This window comes from Pinus tabuliformis, chromosome 6, assembly GCF_031772625.1.
Source record: "Pinus tabuliformis cultivar Carrire ecotype Pingquan chromosome 6, CPIR1, whole genome shotgun sequence".
In the NCBI taxonomy this organism is placed as follows: domain Eukaryota; kingdom Viridiplantae; phylum Streptophyta; class Pinopsida; order Pinales; family Pinaceae; genus Pinus; species Pinus tabuliformis.
Genome location: NC_142292.1, coordinates 1006749047 through 1006774938, shown reverse-complemented (window position 1 = coordinate 1006774938; position 25892 = coordinate 1006749047). Strand labels below are relative to the sequence as shown.

Genomic DNA, 25892 nt, shown 5'->3' with positions numbered 1-25892 from the left:
AGATATATACATATATATATATTTTTTATTTTTTAATTTAATTTTTTATTTACACATTAATTTGAACAAATGACATTACTTTAAAAATATTTGTTCAATTTCGAAGCAATTTTTTATATAAAGGGAATGACAGTACAGTGAATGTGGTCTACGCGAAAAATGGTACTAGACGAGAATGGTAGTACATCGTCAAGAAAAACTAGTTTGATGTGAATCATAAGTTTGTTTAACAAAGTATGTCCAATCAATTTATATATTTTTAATTTCAATTATTTTAAAAAGTGAAAGTTTATTAAAACATTTATTTAAGAAAAGATAAATATTAATAATATTAATTATAAATCATGATTTTAAAAATAAATATTTAATATTTGTTATAGAAAAATTCCACAAGGGTATTTGGGATAAGGAACTATTTTTTTTACTATATTGAAGTGTTTAATCTTACTCATAGTCATCAATCAAAAGCATACATAGAGGCTAATATGTCTTAGAGAGCCAAAATTCTTATTGCTCATTTAAAGACTAATTCTCATCAACTCCGCTATGAAATAGCGCACTGGAAAAAGCCAAGGAAGTGTGGGAGACAATAATATGCATTTTTTGTTCTTCCGGAAAAGTGGAAATAGAAAAACATCTCATTTTAGAAAGTGAAGCTTTCAAAGACAAAAATGAAAGCTTTGCAGATACGCTGGCAACAAGCTCTTGGGATAATCTATTGTCGAGAAGCTAGGAGCATTTATTTTGAAGCTTCACAAAAAAAGGCCTAATACATCAAGCAGATGAAGAAGCAATCTGTCCCATAAACTATCTTTAACCTGGTAAATTTTGTTTTCCTTTAATTATTTTAAAAAATAAAATATTAATAGAAAACAATCACTTAATAAAAAATGATAATAAAAATAAAATATTAATAGAAAACAATCACTAAAAAAATGATAATAAAGGGAAAAAAGTTCATTTAGATGGTAGCTTCTTATTTAAAAATATTTATAAAGAAAATGTATAATATTTAAAGTGTATTGACTAAAAATCCATATTAGTATTGACTAAATAGCTATCTGAGTGAGCATCCTTATCGATGTGGACATATTCGCATGAATAAATTAATTTTAAAAAAGTGAATTTAAATTCAATAAGAACTATAAACAAAAAAATTAAACGACAGGCCTGGCAGGTTCATTAGGGATAAAGCTAAAAAAAAATAAGAAGAGCAGAGCCCACCAAAAACTGAAAAATACAGTAATAATAATAAGGTATTTTACCATGCTCGGTCTCCTTAGTTTGCCAATTTTGCGCCATAAATAGAAGGAGGTCAAAATTTCTGACGTCTTTTCGATTTCTCTCTTGTTCGTAGGGTTTTGCAGAGGAGCTCTGCATCGAATTCTCATCATGGTGACAGGTCTTTCGCTAATCTCCCTTCTCTTCAAAGCTTAAATTTAACCTTTCTGGTGATTAGTTCCCTTGCACAGCTGATTATTTCATAAATTCGGTGTTTCTTCTTAAAATTGATAAATTTCGTGTTTCTTCTTAAAATAAAATGAAGTGCCGAATGGTTTTTCTGCAAGTTATAAATCGTTTTATTGTATCCGCCTACTGCTCAAGTGTTCTGGAAATATAAGGTCCCGATCACGCGTAAATAGGTTAAGGTGCCTTATTTTGCCATGGAGTTTTTATAAATCTACTTGCCATATGTTTGAGGTATATCATTCTATTAGATTTTCACGAATGTGGATTATACTTTAAACTGGAGCTCAAATTCTTTTGTGATAAAAATGAAGTACAATTGCAGTCATTCCGGTATTTAGAAACTGACCTTGCGAGCAGGGGTTTCGCCAAGTTTTTTGGTCTGCTACATAGAGAGTGAATGATAAGTGAAAACATTCGTATTGAGTATGTGCAGCTCCACGCTTTCTTTTTCCATTGCCTTGTTTCTTTCATGCTTCTTCGTCCGATTCGGTATGAATATGAAGCTTCTAGATATAATTTGTTCTCGGCATTTCAGAAAATGTGTCTTTAACCCAAATGCACTGCAGAAATAAAGGATTGTTTTTGTTATCGCTTAGTTCTTGAGACTTATCCATGATTTCAATATGGGTATATTCTGTGTAAAATGTCATACCTGAACTGCTGGCTAAGATATATTCCCATTCTGTTGTTTTAGGATTTATTGGTCATCAATGATCATCATATTTTGTCACCATGTAACATGTGCTAGAATTTACAATTTAGTTCCAGGGAAGTATTTGAATCCAGAAGGATAGAAGTTTTCGTTCAGCTTGTTTTGCTTTGCTTACTTGTAGGCTAAGTAGCCTGAGCAATGAATTAAAGAGAGTGGAAACTGGGCCATCTGCAATACACAATCGAAAACTCCTTTTACTGATTCATTCAACTTGAAGATCATCTTATGTTTGGTTTCCATCAGCTGCCTACCTGAACTTCCTCCTTTATCTGTGCGAACTAGCTATTATGTATCTCCCGCCAAATATTGACTGTTGACTGGCCACCCGAGCCTATTTCCCTATAACATGTATCTTGGTTCACTTATCCATCAATTTCCGTTATCATCACATATGCTGAGCATACATGGTTACACCCAAAGCATTTGATAAGGTCAGGAGATTGATGTGAATGTGTCTGCGATTGATTTATCTTGACAGGAAATGTTGTCTATTGTGAAAAAAGGGCCATAGTTGAGATGAAATGGTGGGTGGAATAAACATCCGTGTGAAGTAAACAGTTGCAGCACTGAAAGTCTGAAACCATGACCAACGGAACTAACGATGCAAGCAGCAGAAATGCTTGCAGTGTTGGATTATTGGATAACTGAATTAGTTCATTGGTTTGCATGGGTCAATGAGCTAGTGCCCATATATCTAGGGTCTATGTTTTTTCTTGGGATATGTCGAGGCAAAATAATGGATTTTTACTGTTTCCCTACCTTTATCTGGATGTGGTGATTCATAGAGTGCCCTATGTCATTGGGGCTGCAATGAGGGAAATTGTAAGTTGCTAGACCTATTAAATCATGCACACGCAAAAGTATTATGTTTGTAACAAACATAGTCATGGGGTTATAACCTGAGCGATGGGTTGTAAGTTTGTTAACTGCTCCACTCATGTTCAAATCTTGTCTATGATATGTTGGCCAATAATTTTCAGGTTGGCCCAAAGTAGCTTCGCTGAAAGAGCGGACACTCCTCTATTGGGATGTTTTGGCTCTAGGTTGAGTCATGAGATTTTGATATATATGACTTGCAGGCTGTTGGATATATCTTATGGGGTATAGTGGCAACCAATCAATTTGTAGCAAACATAATGATAATAATAACAATAAATAAATAAATAAATAACTTAATGAAATATCAAAGGCCGCACATCTATTCACCTTGTGACTATTCAGTGTATTTTTATACATCATCATGAGTGTCATTGGAACCATCATTCTTACCTATAGGCTATTATATATTACTCAATATTGATATACTTGCAGAAGTACTTTATCAATTTGGTAATAAACAAGAACTGCTTATTCCAAAGTTGCAGAAAGAGTGAAAGAGAGAAAGGATTGGATTATGTACAAAACTCCAATGCTTCACGAAAAATACAATCCCATGGAAAACTAACTACAATTCAATAACACTTTATGTATCCTAACCTTATTTATTAATGTGCCGTGTGACTTTATTACACTTTGTCTAAGGCTGCTTAATAATCATAATGCTAACACCTAATAAACAAAATTATATGACTATTAGATGATGCTAACTTTATCGTCCTCTTATAATGGTTATTTTAACGAATAATTTTGCCAAAAATCTTTAAACTTATTTGCACCATGAGCATCAACGAAAATGATCAGCCACTGAATGTGATGGTAGTGAAAATCATTATGCTGGAGCCTGGAAATTCTACATGCACCAAATGCTCCTCTCATCTGCATTCCAAAAATCATCTTTTGACTTGGATATAAAGCTCACTACGTGACGTAACCAACCTGCCTGATGCAAGATATGCCAAGTCAGCAACCTGCTGTTTGATGATTGTCTCTTTTGTCATGTTAGAGTCAATATTTGCTGAATATTTCAGCCCACCTGCTGTAAATGATGTGTAATAAAATAAAATCTAATAATGATAATAACAAAACTAACGGATATGACCTAACCAAGGCACACAACTGTTCACCTTTGTGGCTAGTCATTGTGGGCACCTTTACTATTAGCCCTTGTTCCAAACAGTTGCCATTTTGAAAAATAGCGCATGTTGCCATCAACCAGCATATAGGTTGATAGGGATTGGGTAGAGCATTGGGTAAATTTGGATACAATTAGCCACTAGCTGGAATAAACTAGCCCTTGTTGACACATGGAAAAATAAGAGTTGCCATTTGTGTCATCCAAACATCTTATGAGCTGCCATTAATGCCATCCAAGCAAGGGTATACAGGTTGCTATTGAATATTGAGTGCATTGTCAAGGTTCATGGTATGGTGTATGAAATCTTGTAGAAGATGTGCTTATTGAACCAACAATCATCTATCATGACCTTCCCAAAATCATTATTTAGATTTCAAATCATTTAATTACAAGCATAATGTTGAAATTAACTAAATTATAAAATATTTTCATCATAAAAAGGTTAGGAGGTGAAATTATAGTTGAAAGAAATTAGGTTATGTTACCCACCCAAGTGAGTAACCCATTGTAGAAATTTTTTCTCCTTTTTGGACAGCCGGCCAACCAACAATCCCATGTTAATCCACACTTCACCTATAATTTTGTCAGTGCTCTCTCTCATCTAGCATACTTCTTGAAGGGAAGTGGGTCATCTATCAGAAGGTACACTAACCATTTATGTAATTATGTGCTTTCATTTAATGTTAAGGGCATTCTAATAGGGATCACAAGTTAAGCTTCATGATTGGTCGCTCTTGATTGTACCCTTGTTCCCACACTTCACACTTGGGATGTTATCCTTTGACCCTAGTCTAGTGTGACCTTTCCCAAGGCCTTTTCTTTCCATTGTTCAGGAAAGGCATGAATAGGAGGCACAAATTTATATAGCGTGTTCAAGGAACGTAATATCCCTTAGGGAATATTACCCTAGGGTTTGAAGTTCATGACAAAATTTGTATTCTGCCAATATCACATTATTATTTTCAATTCTTGCAAATAGGAATATTATTGAATTCAATAGATAGTGTAACCAATGATTTAGTCCCACCAACAATTCATAGATATGCTACTAGTTCAAAAAATACATAATGGGTTATAAACCCCCAGTCCTACTAAAATTCAGATCCACAACAATTATTAAAAGCGTTACTGCCCTAGTAGTATTGGTCTGACCTTCAGTCAGCCCTAGTATCAGCTAGAGCCTAGGCTTTGCTATCTCTTGCTCCTTTTCTTTGCCATAGTTGAAATAGTAGGGCTTGTTTGCCACAGATCATGCCACGAAGATGTCTAACTGCCACAGACTTGCCATAGACTTAAAGCATTGCCACATAATTGCCTTAGAGAAGGTTATAGAGATAGACTGTTGCAACCAACCAACCTACATTGCCCCCAATCAGTCCTTCATTGCCTAGTTCAACCCTCCGAAGGATTTTGCTGTCACAACTTCTCAGATTTAGGGGATGAGCCACTATCATCAGGAGCCCTCTAGGGATATCTGCTGCCACATTAGGGTTTATTGCAACCCTTCGCTGTCACAATGGGGACCATTAAAGGTGATCTGTTGTCTAGTTGAGCCTTAAAGGCTTCCTCACTGCCATAGATCTAGTCTAGGGGGCTTTTTGTCAAAGGTTTAGCCCAGAACTAATGTGCTGTCACCTGAATTAATCCTTCAAACCTGAATGAATCCTTCAAACGTTTTCGTTGCCTCAAGACTGTCTCAGATCCATATGTTGCCACAAAATACTATTTCCTCGGTTTGTGCTACTACAAGGAGATGCCCTTTAGATGGGTTGAAACCTTAGATTAAAAGCATAGGACCCTCGTTGTCCCAAGTAATACTTCGCCGCCTCAGATGATGTTTGGGTGGTATTTGCTAGTCCAAAGAGAATGTTGCATGCCATAGCTACCACATAACTTAGCCTTCTAGAACCTTTTTCTTCCACAAATAGTTTGGATGTTGTCTTAGAAGTTATGCTAAACAAATTAAGGGAAGGGATTGGCTAGGGTGGGATCTTTCATCACTGAAACCAATCAGAAATGAAAGGGGTCGTAAAGCCCTCAGGAGCCTCAACTCACAAAATGGAAATATCCAACAACCACGATGAGAAAAATGATTCTCCTCTCTCTTATTTATAGATTTCTTTTGGGGCTCTTTTCCTAATTTTAATTTGAGGGACTAACAAGTTTCCCTCCACTTTACCCCAAATTTGGCTTTTACCACAAGTTTTCCTCCAATTAGCCTAATTTACCCATTGTTACCCCAATAACATTGAATAATGGGCTTCCCCATTTATAAATGACTGTAGCCTACGGGGTCAGTTAGGCTATTTTGTCCTCCTTGAGCCATTTAATTAGAAGAGGACATTATAGGTAATCCATAGTTGTCTTTTTCCAACTATCCCTGATATTCATTTCCATTCTTTGGGTTGATTATCATTTGTCATTGATACTAACACCCTATATCCATATCTTTGAAACAGGGCCCAAAAACTTTGCCCTAAGACGTTGATGTAGCTAAACGAAAGATAAAAGCATATATGGCCACAATTGAAAGAAAATGGAAAATGCAAAAGATGGTCGGGACTAATACTAAGCACATGGGAAAAATCCTAGCCTGAGCTCTAGCCCCCCATTATCCATCACCTAGTTCCTAAGCATCTCATGCTCTATCTAAATCAAAGGAACTTATAATGTCCCAATCCTAATGAGCAATAAACCACTACATCTTTAAGGGGTATTAGAAAATCATAAAGCAAGCTGGCCACCCAAGCTATGCAAGAAAAAAAAGAAAAGTTATTCAAGTAAAAGGCGCAACAGAAAGGTGGAAAAGCAGGTTGAGGAAAGGAGTAACTTAGGTCTCCACGTTTGCCCCCTCTTATTTTCATTATACTTAGGATGTTGGACCTCCTTCAGCTGGCATTATGGCTTATGGCATCTTCTTTGAAGCCTTTCCCACTCCATGACCACATTTATGACATGCGCCTATGGATTGATGGGCATGCCTAGCAACTGTCTCTCCCCTTTGGGGTTGGAAACACACATAATAGGGCTAATTACACAGTCATCCCTAACACTAGTGTGGTAAATTACTTACATATCACGAGCTAGTAAGACATTTGAAGGCAAGGTTTGTGTGAAGTATTTTTGTGTTAGCATTGAATATGGTACACTATGATACTTTAGTGGTTTCTTTACCTAATGATGTTGATTTCACTTGATCTTGAGGGTATGTTTTAAGTGGTTTCTCATAGATGCATTAGATCTCCCTTGAGGGATGGCTTGACACCTTTCTAGCACATTGAATGTTAGTTTATGTAGCTCAGACATGTGTTCTAGTCTCAAATGGTATCCAAGAGATTAAGCAACACAGTGGATTAATTTTCTCCAATACCAAAAAAAGGTTCTAGGGAAAATTACCTTAATTAGAATTAATTAGCCAATTTATTAATTTTTCGAAGTCTAACTTAGGGAAATGGCTTAATTAATAGGGATCAATTGAGGTAAATTGATTTTCCTCTAGTGACTTCTAGAAAAGTCATGTGATGGGGTCAAGGTGATCTTAGCCATTGATTGAGATTAGATCGTAGCCGTTGATTGCTCAATGAGAGATTAAAGAGGAAATCAATGGGCATTTGGAGAACACAATCAGGGACACAAATTTGCAGTGATAGCAAGGGTGCAGTGATAACGTGAGGGCATCAATAAATCGAGATAAACAATGATTGAAGACAGAGTCACAAGAGATAAAACTTCACATTGATTTCCAGTTTCTCAGAGTTAAAGGGAGGTCGGTTTTATCTGTAGAGAGGATGAGGTTCCCAGCAGTGAAAATTGCTTTAGAGAGGCTGAGTTGTCGGAGCAAGGAGAAATTTGCCATAATGATCAATTTGCACATGAGAAGCCGAGTGTGCTAGGAGAAGTCGAATTCCAAAGGAGGCCGAGTTTATTTCCAAGCAGTGCGAGTTTGCCAGTGAGGGCTAAGTTGCTAGGGCCGCATGTGTGGACTAGTTTGAGGCTCTAGAGGAGTGCTAAATTGGATCAGAGGGGCCAAGTTGTCTCTAGGAAGCCAAATTGACTTGCAAAAGTGAAAGAAACAATTTTCCAGAGGTTTGCTAATTTACGACAAACTTTTGTACTATTTTCAATTACAAATTTTGCTGGAGAATAATAAAAATACTCATCTGCAGAATTGGTTTTCCCCACAATAGGGTTTTTCAAGGGACATTTGTCCAAAATTAACAACGTTTATTATTTTGTGCATGTGCAATATTTTTTCAGTTCTTGTGGTTTATTTAATTTTCTGTGAAGTTGCATCAATATTTGCTGCAAATAAATTATAGAAGACAAGTAATCAAATTTGATAGGACAATAATAACCAGTAACTACAACAATATTAAAATTTCACATGGTATCAGAGCAAATTTGAGGGTAGAAGAAGGCTTTGCATAGGGACAAGAAGAGAAGAATCTGAGGGCTTAATACCCAATTCATATTCTTCAGTTTTTTTATTTTTTTTTATTATTTTATTTTTGTTTAATTTGTTTTTTATTTGTTTTTTTTATTTTTTTTATATTTCCGTGGGTTTGAAAATGGCCTTAATAGGTTTGAGAGGTTAGGACAAATTGGATGGAGCCTCAAATTTGGCATCTAAAAGGCCATGACTTCTTTATTGTTGGAATAAAATGGTCTTAAGGAGTATGCGATCAGTGTGATAGCGGTTCCAATGAATCTAGCACAATTTGCAACATACAAGAAGGAAGATGCCAAGGCAAGGAGGATAATCCTTGATGGAGTTAAGGACCATATAGTTCTGCATATCGCTAAGCTAGATACAACGAAGCAAATGTGGGACGCTATGTTGAAGTTGTTCTAGGATGCTACCACTAATATGAAGCTACTTCTCAGATAAAAGCTAAGGAATACAAAAATGCATAAGGGAGAAGATGTTACCAGTCGCCTCACCAAATTTAGATTGGTAAAGGATGAGTTAGTTGCAGTGGGAGATAAACCAAATGATGACGAGATGGTGTGTATAGACCTGAATCTAAGTTGCACTGAAATGGATATGAGAACATATACAGATACGGGGTTTGAAATAGATATGACAAATTTTCAAAAAATCCGGATACGATACGACAAGGAAATGACACACACACAGACACATATATCAATAACAAAATATGAATTTCATATTGCCATTCATCTTTTAGAATCTAGATTCTATATCTAAAAATACATAATCATCATCATGAATTCAAAATAAACAAATCATCATCATCAATTCAGTATAAACATTGTCATCATCATTAGTGATTATTATAACATTCAACATATCATCAAGTTTCCCAGTTTCTGTTTCAAATTTCCATCATCAACACGACAACATCATCACCAAAATGCCCTAAGGGATAGTTCAGTTGGTCGAGTTCCCGTTGCTAAGTACCTTGCCAATTGGGAGGTCACGGGGTCAAATCTCCTTGATGCACTTGGGGTTAGGCCCGACATATTAGGCCGACGGGTAGATCCCTTCAGGTGGATTTGATCGGATTATTGCCTGTGGATGTAGCGGCCACTCAGTGACCGTGAACCACAATTGAAAAAAAACCAAAATTAATAATGCACACTACATGGTACAAAGTACAAAATGAACTATGGTTGGTAGTCTACTATCATATGGCATATTATGGCATTCAATGTTCATTGTTCAAAAGTTTAAAACATCATCATAAATTACATTTACACATCATCAAATATGTCTTCATCCATATAATTAAGATCCACATCCTCTCCATGAGTGGGAGCATTGCTGCCATGTGTTGAAATTTCTAAGTATTACCCGTTAGAAATTTTAGCTGTATTCTCTGGTTTATTTCGCTTACTTGTTTAATTACTAACAAGTTATTTAACCATATAAATACTGAAATAAACACAATACAGTCTCGACCATCTACAGATCAACAGTTGAAAGAAATAGACAAACACACAAGTGACACTGTTATTTTTGGACAATTGTCCCTAGGAAAACCCAACTTGGGAAAACCGATGCAGCAGTTCTGAGGGTTTTTATTATTAAGCGGCTTTTCTGAGTACACTAGGTGCCAAACTGGCTCACCCGACAGAGATAAAAAATCTGGCAGTAATATCTCTCTTCAGAAGCAGATATTTTGAAAGTCTGCCCCACGAAACCCTCTCCAGCACAATCTGAAGCACTGCGTCAGCCTGAAACCTTCTGCGTCAGCCCTCTGAGGCTCTGCGCAGCCTCTCTGGCTGTCTGCGTCACTCTTGCAGCCTTTGCTTGGATGACGTAGGCCCTTCTGGCCTCGGCGCAATCCCTGCTAACCTTTGCGTGGCTCCCTCTGGCTCTGCGTCTGCCTCTCTGCTTTTGCGCTGGTCTTTCGGCACTATCTCTGCCTCTCTACTTTTGCGCTGGTCTTTCGACACTATCTCTGCCTCTCTGCGTCGTACTCATTGCCCCTCGCTGCAACTTTGATCACTGATTCGATTTCTCTTAGCAAACTCTGCTCTAGAAAATAGAATGACTGATCACTCTGGTGTATTCTCCAACTGAACCTCAAGTCTCCTCTTATACTTTTTTTTTTGAGTCTTCAACAGCCGAGATTACATCTCTAATCAACGGCTAAGACTAGATTTGGCTTGATCCATGTCCTTTAGAACCTTCTAACCCAGTTTTATATTAATACCCTTTAATATTTTTATTTTCCTAAGTTTAGACTTAGAAACCCGTTAAAAATATTAATTATTTTAATATCTCCTTAATCGGGTAGAATCTGCCCAAACCATTTCTGGGTGATCTCATGTGCTTTAGCCTCTCCACCAATTTTTATGGCTAGAGCACATCTGATGCTACCCCAAATCAACACTCCCTCTTAGCGAGGACTGTGCTCTAGTAATACTCCACACTGAGCATCACCCTGATTATACGACACTGATACCTGTGCTGATGCTAGGCCTCCCCTCCCAACATCTTCTGCACTTCTACATCCTGTACTGCTACCCGTGGCTCTGCCACTGTCACTGCTACATCCGTATGTCAACTCCCTCTGCATCTGTGCTGCTGGCGGTCCTTTCTCCCAACACTGCATTTGCACTGCAGTTCTCTCTCATCATGCTGCATCGTGCTACTACTACTGCTACTGCACTGCAACTCAGTTACTGAGAAGTAAGTAACTGATCCACCCAACTACTGACTTCCTTGTTAGGCTAGAAACACTCCTAATGCTTAAGCTCTCTCTGCTGCTATCCTATGCTCCCTCTGCTGCCTCTGCGTTGTTGCAACAACTCTGTGCCTCTCGCACCGTTGCAAACCTCTTTGTGCCATCCTGCATTGCTGCAACCTCCTCTGTGCCTCTCGCATTGTTGCAAGCCTCTCTACGCTGCCTGGGACTACTGCACTCTAGCACTCTGTGCCGCTTCATTCGCATCCGCTTCTACCGACATCTGCCACACTGCTACTGTCACTTCGGGGCTCCTGTAGCCAGGTATGATCCAAGAGTTTGGGTACCTCAAGGATCCTGCCCCTCATCGCCTGTAGTCCTCCTGACTACAGCTCGATGTCTCCCCACCTCTTCTCTAGAGGTACATGAGCACTCATGGCACAATCGTCATCCTCCTCTACATCCTTTTGGCTGGCGCTGCCTTGGAGTCAGACGCCTCTCCCTTATTCTTCTTCCTCGGACACTGGTTCGCATAATGCCCCAGTTCCCCATAGTTGAAGCACTTTATCTTGGAGAGGTCCTTTTTCTTCCTCTTCTCCTGCTTCCCCGCAGATGCCAGAGATGCATCCTCTTCCTCTTCTTTCTTGACTCGGGCTCCTGTGCTGTTTTTTCTCGTCTTGGTCAGCCATCTGATCTCTTCTTGGCGAAGAGATGCCCACAATTCTTCCCAATCTGGAAGATTCGCTCTGCTCAGAATGCTTTGGACGAATGTCTCCCACTCCTCGGAGACTGCGTTTAGGGCGGTCCTCACCATCAACTCCTGATCCGGCGTGGCCCCTATGAAATTAGCTGGTCCCGGATCTCGTGCAACTTATTGAGGAAGTGATTTACTTGCTCCCCCTTCTGCATCTGGTATGACCACAACTGATTCTTCAGTAGCATCTTCCTCTGCACGGGAGTGCCTTGATACAATGTCTTCAAGGTGTCCTACATTTCCTTTGCTGTCTCCTTCTTGGCAATATGTTGGACCACATGATCCTTGACCCCATCAAGGATTATGCATTTTGCCTTGGCCATCGCATCCTCATACCTTTCATTGTCAGCTGGGTCGACTGGGATAACCACGGTTCACAAGGTGAAGGCCTTGATGCGATGTCTATCTAGAACAGACAAGATCCTGGCCTTCTAGATAACAAAGTTGGACGCCCCGTCCAGCTTGTCTTGATCCCTTAGTCCATTCATGGCCATCTCTCTACTCTTCCTTTCGACTCCTCTGAGTCTCTACTTCCCTCCTGGAAGTTCTCTCTCCAACTCCATCTGAGTCGCTACTTCCCTCCTGGAAGTTCTTTGCTAGACTTCCTCTGAGTCTCGATTTCCCTCCTGGAAATCTGCCTGCCTACTGTCGAGTCGCACCTCTCCGATCTCCTATGCACTTGCAACACTGATCTAGATTTCTTTGCTAGAAATCCGCCTAGGTAGCGACTCCCTCTACCTTGGTTTTGCGCCGTTAGGTACTGTTCAGTCTTGGCAGCAACAACACCCCACCTGCTTCACTCCCTGCAATCTGCCCACATCTTCCTATGCCCCAACAATTGAAGGACTGAGCCTCTAGGCTCTGCGCAATCCCGGGAAGGCTATTTTGCTCCCTTGGCCAATTGCGTCAACCCTCCTGGTCTCTGCGTGGCTTTTCGTGAGCCTCTTTTGCCTCTGCGCTGGCCTCTCTTTGGCTCGAACTGATGACTCGTGTAGGAATTTACAGGGTAAGTTCCTCAGAAAGAATACCAAAAGGACACCGCTCACAACCAGATCTCAAATCAATACACCAGTATTTTTGACGTGGTTAAAACCCTCAAAGTGCAAGGAGGGAAACAGTCCACGGCCTGTCCCAACGTGGGTACTACAGGCAATTTATTAATCAAAGAATGAAAATTTACATAAGCTTCTCTCATGCACGGATTACCCGAACAATGACCCTCCATGCGCTTTAAATAGAACTCATGGACCAATCGGGTGTCAAGCCACGGATCAAGTGTCGGTAATACCGAGGTGAGAGTGAACCGTCGGATCACTACATATCGTGACCGTCGGATTGTAAGTTACAAAATGTACAACGGTAAAGAAACACACTTTACCTAACTCTAACCTAACTCTATACTAGACCAAGTTGAACTTAACTATATCCTATGTGTCGGAATATCCTAACATCCCCCCTTAAGAACAACTTGGGATAGGATTGAAGGATTTACAAATATGACACAATAGGAGAAGGAAGGAGGCACTAGAGCCTATCCCCCCTTAGTGACAACTTCCTGAACTCCAAGCATATATCGAAGTTTAGTGAACTTCGCCTCTGTGAGAGCCTTTGTGAAGATGTCTGCAACCTGATCATCTGTTGGACAATATTGCACTTCAAGAACATGGTCATGAATGAGCTTTCTGATGAAGTGCATGTGTAGTTCAATGTGTTTGCTGCGCTGATGCTGGACTGGATCTTTGCATAGCTGAATGGCACTTTGATTATCACACCAAAGTGTGGTTGGATGCTGCTGCTCAAAGCCAAACTCTGATAGGATCTGACGAAGCCACAAGGCTTCCTTACTAGCTTCCACGGCACCACGATACTCTGCTTCTGCTGACGAAAGAGAAATGGCAGCCTGTTTCTTACAAGCCCATGTAATAGGTCCTGAACCAAGAGTGAAGACATAACCGGCAGTAGACTTCCGATCATCAGGGTCACCAGCCCAATCAGAATCAGTGAAACCAACTAACAGAGGAGCTGCTTTGGCACTGTAATGAATCCCAAACTGTACTGTACCTCGAACATAACGAAGTATTCTTTTAGCTGCTTTCCAATGACTTTCACGGGGGTTTTGCATAAAACGAGCAACAAGGCCAACAGCAAAGGAAAGATCAGGACGAGTATGGGTTAAATACAAGAGTTTTCCGACAAGTTGACGGTATAAGGTAGCATCAACTTCAGGAGAAGTACAAGAGACTGAAAGTTTGACTCGAGACTGAAAGGGAGAAGGGGCTGGCTTACAGTCTTCCATGTGAAAATGACGAAGAATATCACAAGCATACTTGGACTGGGAAAGGAAAATACCCTCTTGGGATTGCAAGACTTGAAGACCAAGAAAATAGTGTAAGTGTCCTAAGTCTGTCATTTCAAATTTCTTTTTAAGGCTGGACTTCACATGGTTTATAAGGTTGGGATCACTACCAGTAAGAATAAGATCATCAACATAAAGAACAAGGATGATAAGAGAGTTGCCCACTTTCTTGGTGTAGACAGTATTGTCAGAATGACACCTAGAAAAGCCAGATTCTAAAAGAAAGCTATCCATTTTGGCATACCAAGCCCGAGGAGCTTGCTTGAGGCCATAAAGGGATTTCTTAAGTCGACAAACAAGGCTGGAGTCTGTTTGTATGAAGCCAATGGGTTGTTCCATATAGATTTCTTCCTGCAAGTCCCCATGCAAGAAGGCAGATTTAACATCCATCTGATGGACTTCCCATTTTAAAGAGGCAGCAAGGGAAAGAACAAGGCGGATAGAGTTCATTTTGGCAACAGGGGAGAAGGTTTCAGTGTAGTCAATGCCTTCAACCTGTGAAAAGCCCTTAGCAACGAGACGAGCTTTATGTTTATCAACTTTCCCATCTGGTCCATACTTGGTTCTGTAAACCCATTTACATCTAACAAGTTTGCGTCCCTTTGGTAGAGGAACAAGATCCCATGTATCATTTGTCATCAATGAATGATATTCTTCATTCATAGCTGCTTCCCAATGTGGATGGCCTGAAGCTTCTGCAAAGGTGTCAGGATCATGATTTACTGGAGCTTGAGCCAGTAAAGAAGAGGCTCTTTCAAACTGAGAACGTGTACGTCGCTGATCTGTAGGATCACCGGCAAGATCAACTGCTGCATCCCGAGTGGCACGGACCCATCTTGGAAGTTGAGGATCCTGAGAAGGTGGGGGAGGATTATCATCCTCGCTTTCATCATCTGAAGAAGAAATGTTTTCAAAAGTAGAAGAGATAGGAAGAGGTGGCACATCCGCCGGACTAGGCTCGCAGGCCGATTTAGTTTCATCAAATTTTACATCTCTTCTAATGATAACATTTTTGGACTTAAATGGAATAAGTCTATAACCTTTTACATCTTCAGAATATCCAACAAAAGTACATTTCTCACTCTTAGGTTCTAAAGCTTTATGCTTTTCATCTGGAATATGGGCCCATGCTTCACTTCCAAACACACGAAAGTGACTTACATCTGGTTTAATGGAACTCCAAGCTTCTTCTGGAGTGATATTCTCTAGAACCTTAGTAGGAGTGCGATTGATTATATAATTTGCACAATTAATTGCTTCGGCCCAAAAACTAAGACTGAGTCCTTTAGATTGCAGCATACAATTAGCCATTTCCTTTAAGGTGCGATTTTTCCTTTCAGCTACACCATTTTGTTGTGGAGTGTATGGAACAGTATGTTGCATTTGAATTCCATTTTCGGTGCAAAAGTTGATGAATGTGTTTTTAACATATTCTCCACCATTATCAGTTCTTAGCTTAAGAATTTGATGTCCAGATTGTTTTTCAACAAAGGCTTTGAAGGCCAAAAAAGTGTTAAATACTTCACTCTTGAGTTTTAAGAAGTATACCCAAGTGCGTCTGGAGAAATCATCAATGAAAGTTAAGAAGTACTTGCAGCCAGAGAATGAAGCAACAGGAAGAGGACCACATAAATCACTGTGCACAAGCTGTAAAGGGGCTGAGGCGTGCCAAGAGGCACGTTTGTCAAAACTGTCCCGATGATGTTTTCCGAGTACACATCCGGAACAAACACCATCTCTGCAAGATACCATAGGAAGACCTGTCACCATATTTTCTTTACATAGATGCTGAAGGGAGCGATAGTTTAAGTGACCAAATCGCTCATGCCAAAGTTTGCTCACTTCATCATTATGAGCAACAAATACTGAGGGAAGATTTGATGACCCAAAGTTGTGAAACTTATACAACCTTTTGGAATCATCAGCAAGACCAGTAGCTAGAATCTGTTTAGGATCTTTTAGATCCTTGATTACAACATCATGAGGTGAAAATTCAACAATTTTACCTTCACCTGAATGAGTTATCTGATAGACAGATAGAAGGTTGCAGGATAAGGTTGGAACACATAATACATCATTAAACTGACCATTGTCTAGATGAACAGTTCCAGTCCCTACAACATTAAGAGATCTATCATCACCAATATATATATTTTTGGTGTTACAATCATTTAAAGAAGAAAACATGGCTTGATTTTTGGCCATGTGACAAGAGGCTCCAGAATCAATGAGCCACTCATGAGAATGAGAAGAAGAAGAAGATACATTTAATGCATAACCAGACTGAGATGATTGATAATGACATGCAGAAAGTGCCATTCCGGAAGTTGAAGTTGAAGTAGGCTCCACATGGATGTTATGTTTCTTCATTGCGGCTTCCAAGGCTTCCATCTTCTTAAAGCATTTAGATTCTAAGTGGCCATCTCGATTACAAAAGTTACAATGTCTATCAGACTTCTTCCATTTGTTTTTATTGGTCTTATCATTTTGCTGAAATGATCTTTCATTTTGAGGCTGAGATGGTTTAGGACCATTCTTTTGAGGATATGACTTCTTAGGATTCTTTGAATTTGGTTGCTGCTGGGCGGCTAACGCTTTCGTGGAAGAGTTTCCAAGATTAAGAAGACCAAGGTGTAAGAGTTTTTCTTGTTCTCTTATTAAGGAATCACAAAAGGAGTCAAAGGAAGGGGCCTTGTATTCTTGTCCTTGACAAATGAAAGCTTCCCTTGTAGAATGGAAAGTGGAAACAAATACAGAGTAGGCTGGTCCCAACTTAGTAAGGATGGAATAAATGAGGTTACCATCTTCTTTCTTAACTTTAACACCTTCCAAGAGATATCTAAGGGTCTTGAATTTGGACAAGAAATCTTCAATGCAAGAAAAATTATTAGGATCCAAAGTAAGCAGCTCATTTTCAAGTTGATGGGCTCTAATTTCATTTTTAATTCCAAAAACTTTAGCAAGTTTTTCTAATGCTTCATGAGGAGTCTCAAGTTCTGCAATGTGGAATCTAAGATCAGGAGAAACAGACATCCCTATCAAACCACGTGCTTGATCTTGTCTATTTTCCCATTTTGCCGCCTTGTCTTCATCTTTTGGTTTCTTCTCTTGGTCTGTGGCTATTCTGTAGAGACCTTTACTTCTAAGTAAATCTCCCATGTAGGCTACCCATTGGAAGTAGTTAGTGCTGCCAAGAATGACTTGGCATGGACTTTCCATTTTTAAAAAAAAACTGAAGCTGAAGATGCAGAAAGTAAGTGTTCCAATGGATAGATCTCGAAAAAATAGGCGGTTTTAAAAAAAAACGGCTCTGAAAAAGGCTTCCGGATGAAGAAGTTATGGCTTTTTGAAAAAAAAATTGTTGACGTTGCCGGCAAAGTGCGCGAATGTGCGGGAATGAAAAAATCCGCCCCCACAAAATGGAGACTTGAACCCAAGACCTCTACTCTCTTAAAATAGCTTTGAACCAATTGATCTATACAAAAAATTTGAGAGAGAGAGAGAGAGAGGGGGGGGGCCTTGGTTTGCGTGCTTGCCTTGAGAAAGCTCTTTTTCCCTACAAAACACAAAACACAAAACCCAACACGAATATGCAAAGAAAAACGAACCTTACGGCTCGAAGTTAGCTTTAGCCAAAAAACTAGAAATTTAAAAAAAAATCTCAAAGTTAGCTTTAGCCGAAAACTAAATATTTTTCTCAATGTTTCTGATTTTCCGAGATCACACTAAGGTGCAGGGAAAAGAGCATACGCATGAGAAAAATCCTTCCTTTCTGTTTCTGATTTGCCCAGATCGCACAGAGTCGCAGGGCAAAGAGCATACGCAGAAATGAAAGGTATAGATCCGGTTAAAAAAAAAGGGTAAATAAACTGAGACCGAAATAAGTAGAGAGAAAATAACAGTAAACTGCAAAAAAACACTGTATACCTCCCGATCTGAAAAATGACGCAGCTAGGGCTACCGGAAACCTTTTCGCGTGAAACGAAAGGGGTTCCTCACTGGAACAGATGCTCCGAACGCAACAGAGCAGTCCTCTCGGCCCGAAAGCAGTCAGAAACAACAGATCTAGGAAACGACAGCCGCATGCAGTTCTACCGGCTTCAGATTTGGATCACCAACGGATGCGGCCCTCAAATAGCTCTGATACCATGTAGGAATTTACAGGGTAAGTTCCTCAGAAAGAATACCAAAAGGACACCGCTCACAACCAGATCTCAAAGCAATACACCAGTATTTTTGACGTGGTTAAAACCCTCAAAGTGCAAGGAGGGAAACAGTCCACGGCCTGTCCCAACGTGGGTACTACAGGCAATTTATTAATCAAAGAATGAAAATTTACATAAGCTTCTCTCATGCACGGATTACCCGAACAATGACCCTCCATGCGCTTTAAATAGAACTCATGGACCAATCGGGTGTCAAGCCACGGATCAAGTGTCAGTAATACCGAGGTGAGAGTGAACCGTCGGATCACTACATATCGTGACCGTCGGATTGTAAGTTACAAAATGTACAACGGTAAAGAAACACACTTTACCTAACTCTAACCTAACTCTATACTAGACCAAGTTGAACTTAACTATATCCTATGTGTCGGAATATCCTAACAACTCGGTCCCTCTGCGTCAACCCTTCTGTTGCTTTCTGCCTAGGAACAACTTCTGTCACTCGGGACAACTGTTTCTGTTGCAAATTCTCTGATTCTGCTGGCGCCTTCAGCTCTCCTGTGATCTGCAACGCTCTGATACCATGTTGAAATTTCTAAGTATTACCCATTAGAAATTTTATCTGTATTCTTTGGTTTATTTCGCCTACTTGTTTAATTACTAACAAGTTATTTGCCATAGTGATCAATTTGCACATGAGAAGTCGAGTGTGCTAGGAGAAGTCGAATTCCAAAGGAGGCCGAGTTTATTTCCAAGCAATGCGAGTTTGCCAGTGAGGGCTAAGTTGCTAGGGCCGCATGTGTGGACTAGTTTGAGGCTCTAGAGGTGCTAAATTGGATCAGAGGGGCCAAGTTGTCTCTAGGAAGCCAAATCGACTTGCAAAAGTGAAAGAAACAATTTTCCAGAGGTTTGCTAATTTACGACAAACTTTTGTACTATTTTCAATCACAAATTTTGCTGGAGAATAATAAAAATACTCATCTGCAGAATTGGTTTTCCCCACAATAGGGTTTTTCAATGGACATTTGTCCAAAAATATCAGCGTTCATTATTTTGTGCATGTGCAATATTTTTTCAGTGCTTGTGGTTTATTTAATTTTATGTGAAGTTGCATCAATATTTGCTGCAAATAAATTATAGAAGACAAGTAATCAAATTTGATAGGACAATAATAACCAGTAACTACAACAATATTAAAATTTCACATGGTATCAGAGCAAATCTGAGGGTAGAAGAAGGCTTTGCATAGGGACAAGAAGAGAAAAATCTGAGGGCTTAATACCCAGTTCATATTCTTCAGTTATTTGGGTGTTTTATTTTATTTTATTTTTAATTTTTAATTTTATTTTGGTTCTATTTTTTTATTTTTTTGTTTATATTTCCGCGGGTTTGAAAATGGCCTTAATAGATTTGAGAGGTTAGGACAAATTGGATGGAGCCTCAAATTTGGCGTCTAAAAGGCCATGACTTCTTTATTGTTGGAATAAAATGGTCTCAAGGAGTATGCGATTAGTGTGATAGCGGTTCCAATGAATCTAGCACAATTTGCAACATACAAGAAGGAAGATGCCAAGGCAAGGAGGATAATCCTTGATGGAGTCAAGGACCATATAGTTCTGCATATCGCTAAGCTAGATACAACGAAGCAAATGTGGGACGCTATGTTGAAGTTGTTCCAGGATGCTACCACTAATATGAAGCTACTTCTTAGATAAAAGCTAAGGAATACAAAAATGCATAAGGGAGAAGATGTTACCAGTTGCCTCACCAAATTTATATTGGTAAAGAACGAGTTAGTTGCAGTGGGAGATAAACCAAATGATGACGAGATGGTGTGTATAGACCTGAATCTAAGTTGCACTGAAACGGATATGAGAACATATACTGATACGGGGTTTGAAATAGATATGACAAATTTTCAAAAAATCCGGATACGATACGACAAGGAAATGACACACACACACAGACACATATATCAATAACAAAATATGAATTTCATATTGCCATTCATCTTTTAGAATCTAGATTCTATATCTAAAAATACATAATCATCATCATGAATTCAAAATAAACAAATCATCATCATCAATTCAGTATAAACATTGTCATCATCATTAGTGATTATTATAACTTTCTACATATCATCAAGTTTCCTAGTTTCTGTTTCAAATTTCCATCATCAACACGACAACGTCATCACCAAAATGCCCTAAGGGATAGTTCAATTGGTCGAGTTCCCGTTGCTAAGTACCTTGCCAATTGGGAGGTCACGGGGTCAAATCTCCTTGATGCACTTGGGGTTAGGCCCGACATATTAGGTTGACGGGTAGATCCCTTCAGGTGGATTTGATCGGATTATTGCTTGTGGATGTAGCGGCCACTCAGTGACCGTGAACCACAATTGAAAAAAAAAAAACCAAAATTAATAATGCACACTACATGGTACAAAGTACAAAATGAACTATGATTGGCAGTCTACTATCATATGGCATATTATGGCATTCAATGTTCATTGTTCAAAAGTTTAAAACATCATCATAAATTACATTTACACATCATTCTCTGGTTTATTTCGCTTACTTGTTTAATTACTAACAAGTTATTTAACCATATAAATACTGAAAAAAAATACAATACAGTCTCAACCATCTACAGATCAACAGTTGAAAGAAATAGACAAACACACAAGTGACACCGTTATTTTTGGACAATCGTACCTAGAAAAACCCAACTTGGGAAAACCAATGCAGTAGTTCTGAGGGTTTTTATTATTAAGCGGCTTTTCTGAGTACACTAGGTGCCAAATTGGTTCACTGTACAGAGATAAAAAAATCTGGCAGTAATAACTCTCTTCGGAAGCAGATATTTTGAAAGTCTGCCCCACGAAACCCTCTCCAGCACAATCTGAAGCACTGCGTCAGCCTGAAACCCTCTGCGTCAGCCCTCTGAGGCTCTGGGCAGCCTCTCTGGCCGTCTGCGTCACTCTTGCAGCCTTTGCTTGGATGATGTAGGCCCTTATAGCCTCAGCACAATCCCTACTAACCTTTGCGTGGCTCCCTCTGGCTCTGCGTTTGCCTCTCTGCTTCTGCGCTGGTCTTCCGGTACTATCTCTGCCTCTCTGCCTCGTACTCACTGCCCCTTGCTGCAACTCTGATCACTGATTTGATTTCTCTTAGCAAACCCTGCTCTAGAAAATAGAATCACTGATCACTCTGGTGTATTCTCCAACTGAACCTCAAGCCTCCTCTTATACTTTTTCTGTTGAGTCTTCAACGGTCGAGATTACATCTCTAATCAACGGCTAAGATTAGATTTGGCTTGATCCATGTCCTTTAGAACCTTCTAACCCAGTTTTATATTAATACCCTTTAATATTTTTATTTTCCTAAGTTTAGACTTAGAAACCCGTTAAAAATATTAATTATTTTAATATCTCCTTAATCGGGTAGAATCTGCCCAAACCATTTCTGGATCTTGGAGATCTCATGTGCTTTAGCCTCTCCACCAATTTTTATGGCTAGAGCACATCTGATGCTACCCCAAATCAACACTCCCTCTTAGCGAGGACTGTGCTCTAGTAATACTCCACACTGAGCATCACCCTGATTATACGACACTGATACCTGTGCTGATGCTAGGCCTCCCCTCCCAACATCTTCTGCACTTCTACATCCTGTACTGCTACCCATGGCTCTGCCACTGTCACTGCTACATCCGTATGGCAACTCCCTCTGCATCTGTGCTGCTGCTGGTCCTTTCTCCCAACACTGCATCTGCACTGCAGTTCTCTCTCATCATGCTGCATCGTGCTACTACTACTGCTACTGCACTGCAACTCAGTTACTGAGAAGTAAGTAACTGATCCACCCAACTACTGACTTCCTTGTCAGGCTAGAAACACTTCTAATGCTTAAGCTCTCTCTGCTGCTATCCTATGCTCCCTCTGCTGCCTCTGCGCTATTGCAACAACTCTGTGCCTCTCGCACCGTTGCAAACCTCTTTGTGCCATCCTGCACTGCTGCAACCTCCTTTGTGCCTCTTGCACTGTTGCAAGCCTCTCTACGCTGCCTGGGACTACTGCACTCTAGCACTCTCTGCCGCTTCATTCGCATCCGCTTCTACCGACATCTGCCATCCTGCTACTGTCACTTCGGGGCTCCCGTAGCCAGGTATGATCCAAGAGTTTGGGTACCTCAAGGATCCTGCCCCTCATCGCCTGTAGTCCTTCTGACTACGGCTCGTTGTCTCCCCACCTCTTCTCTAGAGGTACATGAGAACTCATGGTACAATCGTCATCCTCCTCTACATCCTTTTGGCTGGCGCTGCCTTGGAGTCAGACGCCTCTCCCTTATTATTCTTCCTTGGACATTGGTTCGCATAATGCCCCAGTTCCCCATAGTTGAAGCACTTTATCTTGGAGAGGTCCTTTTTCTTCCTCTTCTCCTGCTTCCCCGCAGATGCCAGAGCTGCATCCTCTTCCTCTTCTTTCTTGACTCGGGCTCCTTTGCTTTTACTTCTTGTCTTGGTCAGCCATCTGATCTCTTCTTGGCGAAGAGCTGCCCACAATTCTTCCCAATCTGGAAGATTCGCTCTGCCCAGAATGCTTTGGACGAATGTCTCCCACTCCTCGGAGACTGCGTTTAGGGCGGTCCTCACCATCAACTCCTGATCCGGCGTGGCCCCTATGAAGTTAGCTGGTCCCGGATCTCGTGCAACTTATTGAGGAAGTGATTTACTTGCTCCCCCTTCTGCATCTGGTATGACCACAACTGATTCTTCAGTAACATCTTCCTCTGCACGAGAGTGCCTTGATACAATGTCTTCAAGGTGTCCTACATTTCCTTTGCCGTCTCCTTCTTGGCAATATGTTGGACCACATGATCCTTGACCCCATCAAGGATTATGCATTTTGCCTTGGCCATCGCATCCTCATACCTTTCATTGTCAGCTGGGTCGACTGGGATAACCACGGTTCACAAGGTGAAGGCCTTGATGCGATGTCTATCTAGAATAGACAAGATCCTGGCCTTCTAGATAACAAAGTTGGATGCCCCGTCCAGCTTGTCTTGATCCCTTAGTCCATTCATGGCCATCTCTCTGCTCTTCCTTTCGACTCCTCTGAGTCTCTACTTCCCTCCTGGAAGTTCTCTTTTCGACTCGTTCTGAGTCACTACTTCCCTCTTGGAAGTTCTCTGCTGGACTCCCTCTGAGTCTCGATTTCCCTCTTGGAAATCTGCCTGCCTATTGTTGAGTCGCACCTCTCCGATCTCCTATGCACTTGCAACACTGATCTGGATTTATTTGCTAGAAATCCGCCTAGGTAGCGACTCCCTCTACCTTGGTTTTGCGTCATTAGGTACTGTTTAGTCTTGGCAGCAACAACACCCCCCCCAGCTTCACTCCCCGCAATCTGCTCACAACTTCCTATGCCCCAACAACTGAAGGACTGAGCCTCTAGGCTTTGCGCAATCTCGGGAAGGCTAATTTGCTCCCTTGGCCAATTGCGTCAACCCTCCTGGTCTCTGCGTGGCTTTTCGTGAGCCTCTTCTGCCTCTGCGCTAGCCTCTCTCTGGCTCGAACTGATGACGTAGTCCCTCTGCGTCAACCCTTCTCTGCTGCTTTCTCCCTAGGAACAACTTCTGTCACTCGGGACAACTGTTTCTGTTGCAAATTCTCTGATTCTGTTGGCGCCTTTAGCTTTCCTGTGATCTGCAACGCTTTGATACCATGTTGAAATTTCTAAGTATTATCCATTAGAAATTTTATCTGTATTCTTTAGTTTATTTCGCCTACTTGTTTAATTACTAACAAGTTATTAAACCATATAAATATTGAAATAAACACAATACAATCTCAAGCATCTACAAATCAATAACTGAAAGAAATAGACAAACACACAAGTGACACCGTTATTTTTGGACAATCGTCCCCGGAAAAACCCAACTTGGGAAAACCGGTGCAACAGTTCTGAGGGTTTTTATTATTAAGCAGCTTTTCTGAGTACACTGGGTGCCAAACTGGCTCACCCGACAGAGATAAAAAAATCTGGTAGTAATACCTCTCTTCGGAAGCAGATATTCTGAAAGTCTGCCCCATGAAACCCTCTCCAGCACAATCTGAAGCACTGCGTCAGCCCTCTTGGCCTCTGCGTCAGCCTGAAACCCTCTGCGTTAGCCTTTTGAGGCTCTGTGCAACCTCTCTGGCCCTCTGCGTCACTCCTGCAGCCTCTACGTGGATGACGCAGGCCCTTCTGGCCTTTGCGTAGTCCTTGCTAGCCTCTGCGTGGCTCCCTCTGGCTCTGCGTCTGCCTCTCTGCTTCTGCGTTGGTCTTCCAACACTATCTCTGCCTCTCTGCCTCGTACTCACTGCCCCTCACTGCAACTCTGATCACTGATTCGATTTCTCTTAGCAAACCCTGCTCTAGAAAATCGAATGACTGATCACTCTGGTGTATTCTCCAACTGACCCTCAAGCCTCCTCTTATACTTTTTCTGTTGAGTCTTCAACGGCCAAGATTACATCTCTAATCAACGACTAAGATTAGATTTGGCTTGATCCATGTCCTTTAGAACCTTCTAACCCAATTTTAAATTAATACCCATTAATATTTTTATTTTCCTAAGTTTAGACTTAGGAACCCATTAAAAATATTAATTATTTTAATATCTACTTAACCGGGTAGAATCTGCCCAAACCATTTCTGGGTCTTGGAGATCTCATGTGCTTTAACCTCTCCACCAATTTTCATGGCTAGAGCATGTCCGATGCTACCCCAAATCAACACCATGTCCACTTGAAGATCCAACTATTAGTGCCTCCTCATCAAACAAAGTCATATGAGACATGACATTCAACGCCATATCCAAGTTAGGCAACTTTGGTTCCACATTCCATAGTTTGGTTGGCCCAAATTTGTATTCGTCACTCTTGTGTGACAAAAGGTGAAGGTTCGAATGAACATACACTAGTTCCTTAGCCTTCTTGGAACCCAATCTGTTTTGCTTCATCGAATGGATGAAGCCATATGTAGTCCGGTTCCTTTTTGTTGAAGAGGAACTAGCAACCTATGACAAGATCCTGATGGCCAATTTTTGGATACCTGAAAATTCCCCACCATAGTAGTTTCACCAATCAATTGGACTTAATTTGGTCTTGTCCTGTATAGAATCAATATCAACACCCAAACCCTCCGATCCCACAAAATGAGCAAACTCAGAACAAATCCGAATCCCAATTTCAGGATCTATAAATATCTTTCTAAAATCC

General features: G+C 40.4%; 1 protein-coding gene across 1 annotated transcript in view; it reads left to right on the top strand.

The window, feature by feature from the left end:
• The first annotated feature begins 1159 nt into the window (after nt 1-1159).
• The window catches only part of LOC149262401 (ubiquitin carboxyl-terminal hydrolase 6-like), a 315784-nt gene continuing 291051 nt past the window's right edge, over nt 1160-25892 (top strand). The window contains exons 1-2 of the mRNA XM_089424395.1: nt 1160-1256; nt 1358-1402. Of these exons, the coding sequence (XP_089280521.1) occupies nt 1393-1402 (10 nt within the window). The 5' untranslated portion in view covers nt 1160-1256; nt 1358-1392. The remainder of the gene's footprint in view (nt 1257-1357; nt 1403-25892) is intronic.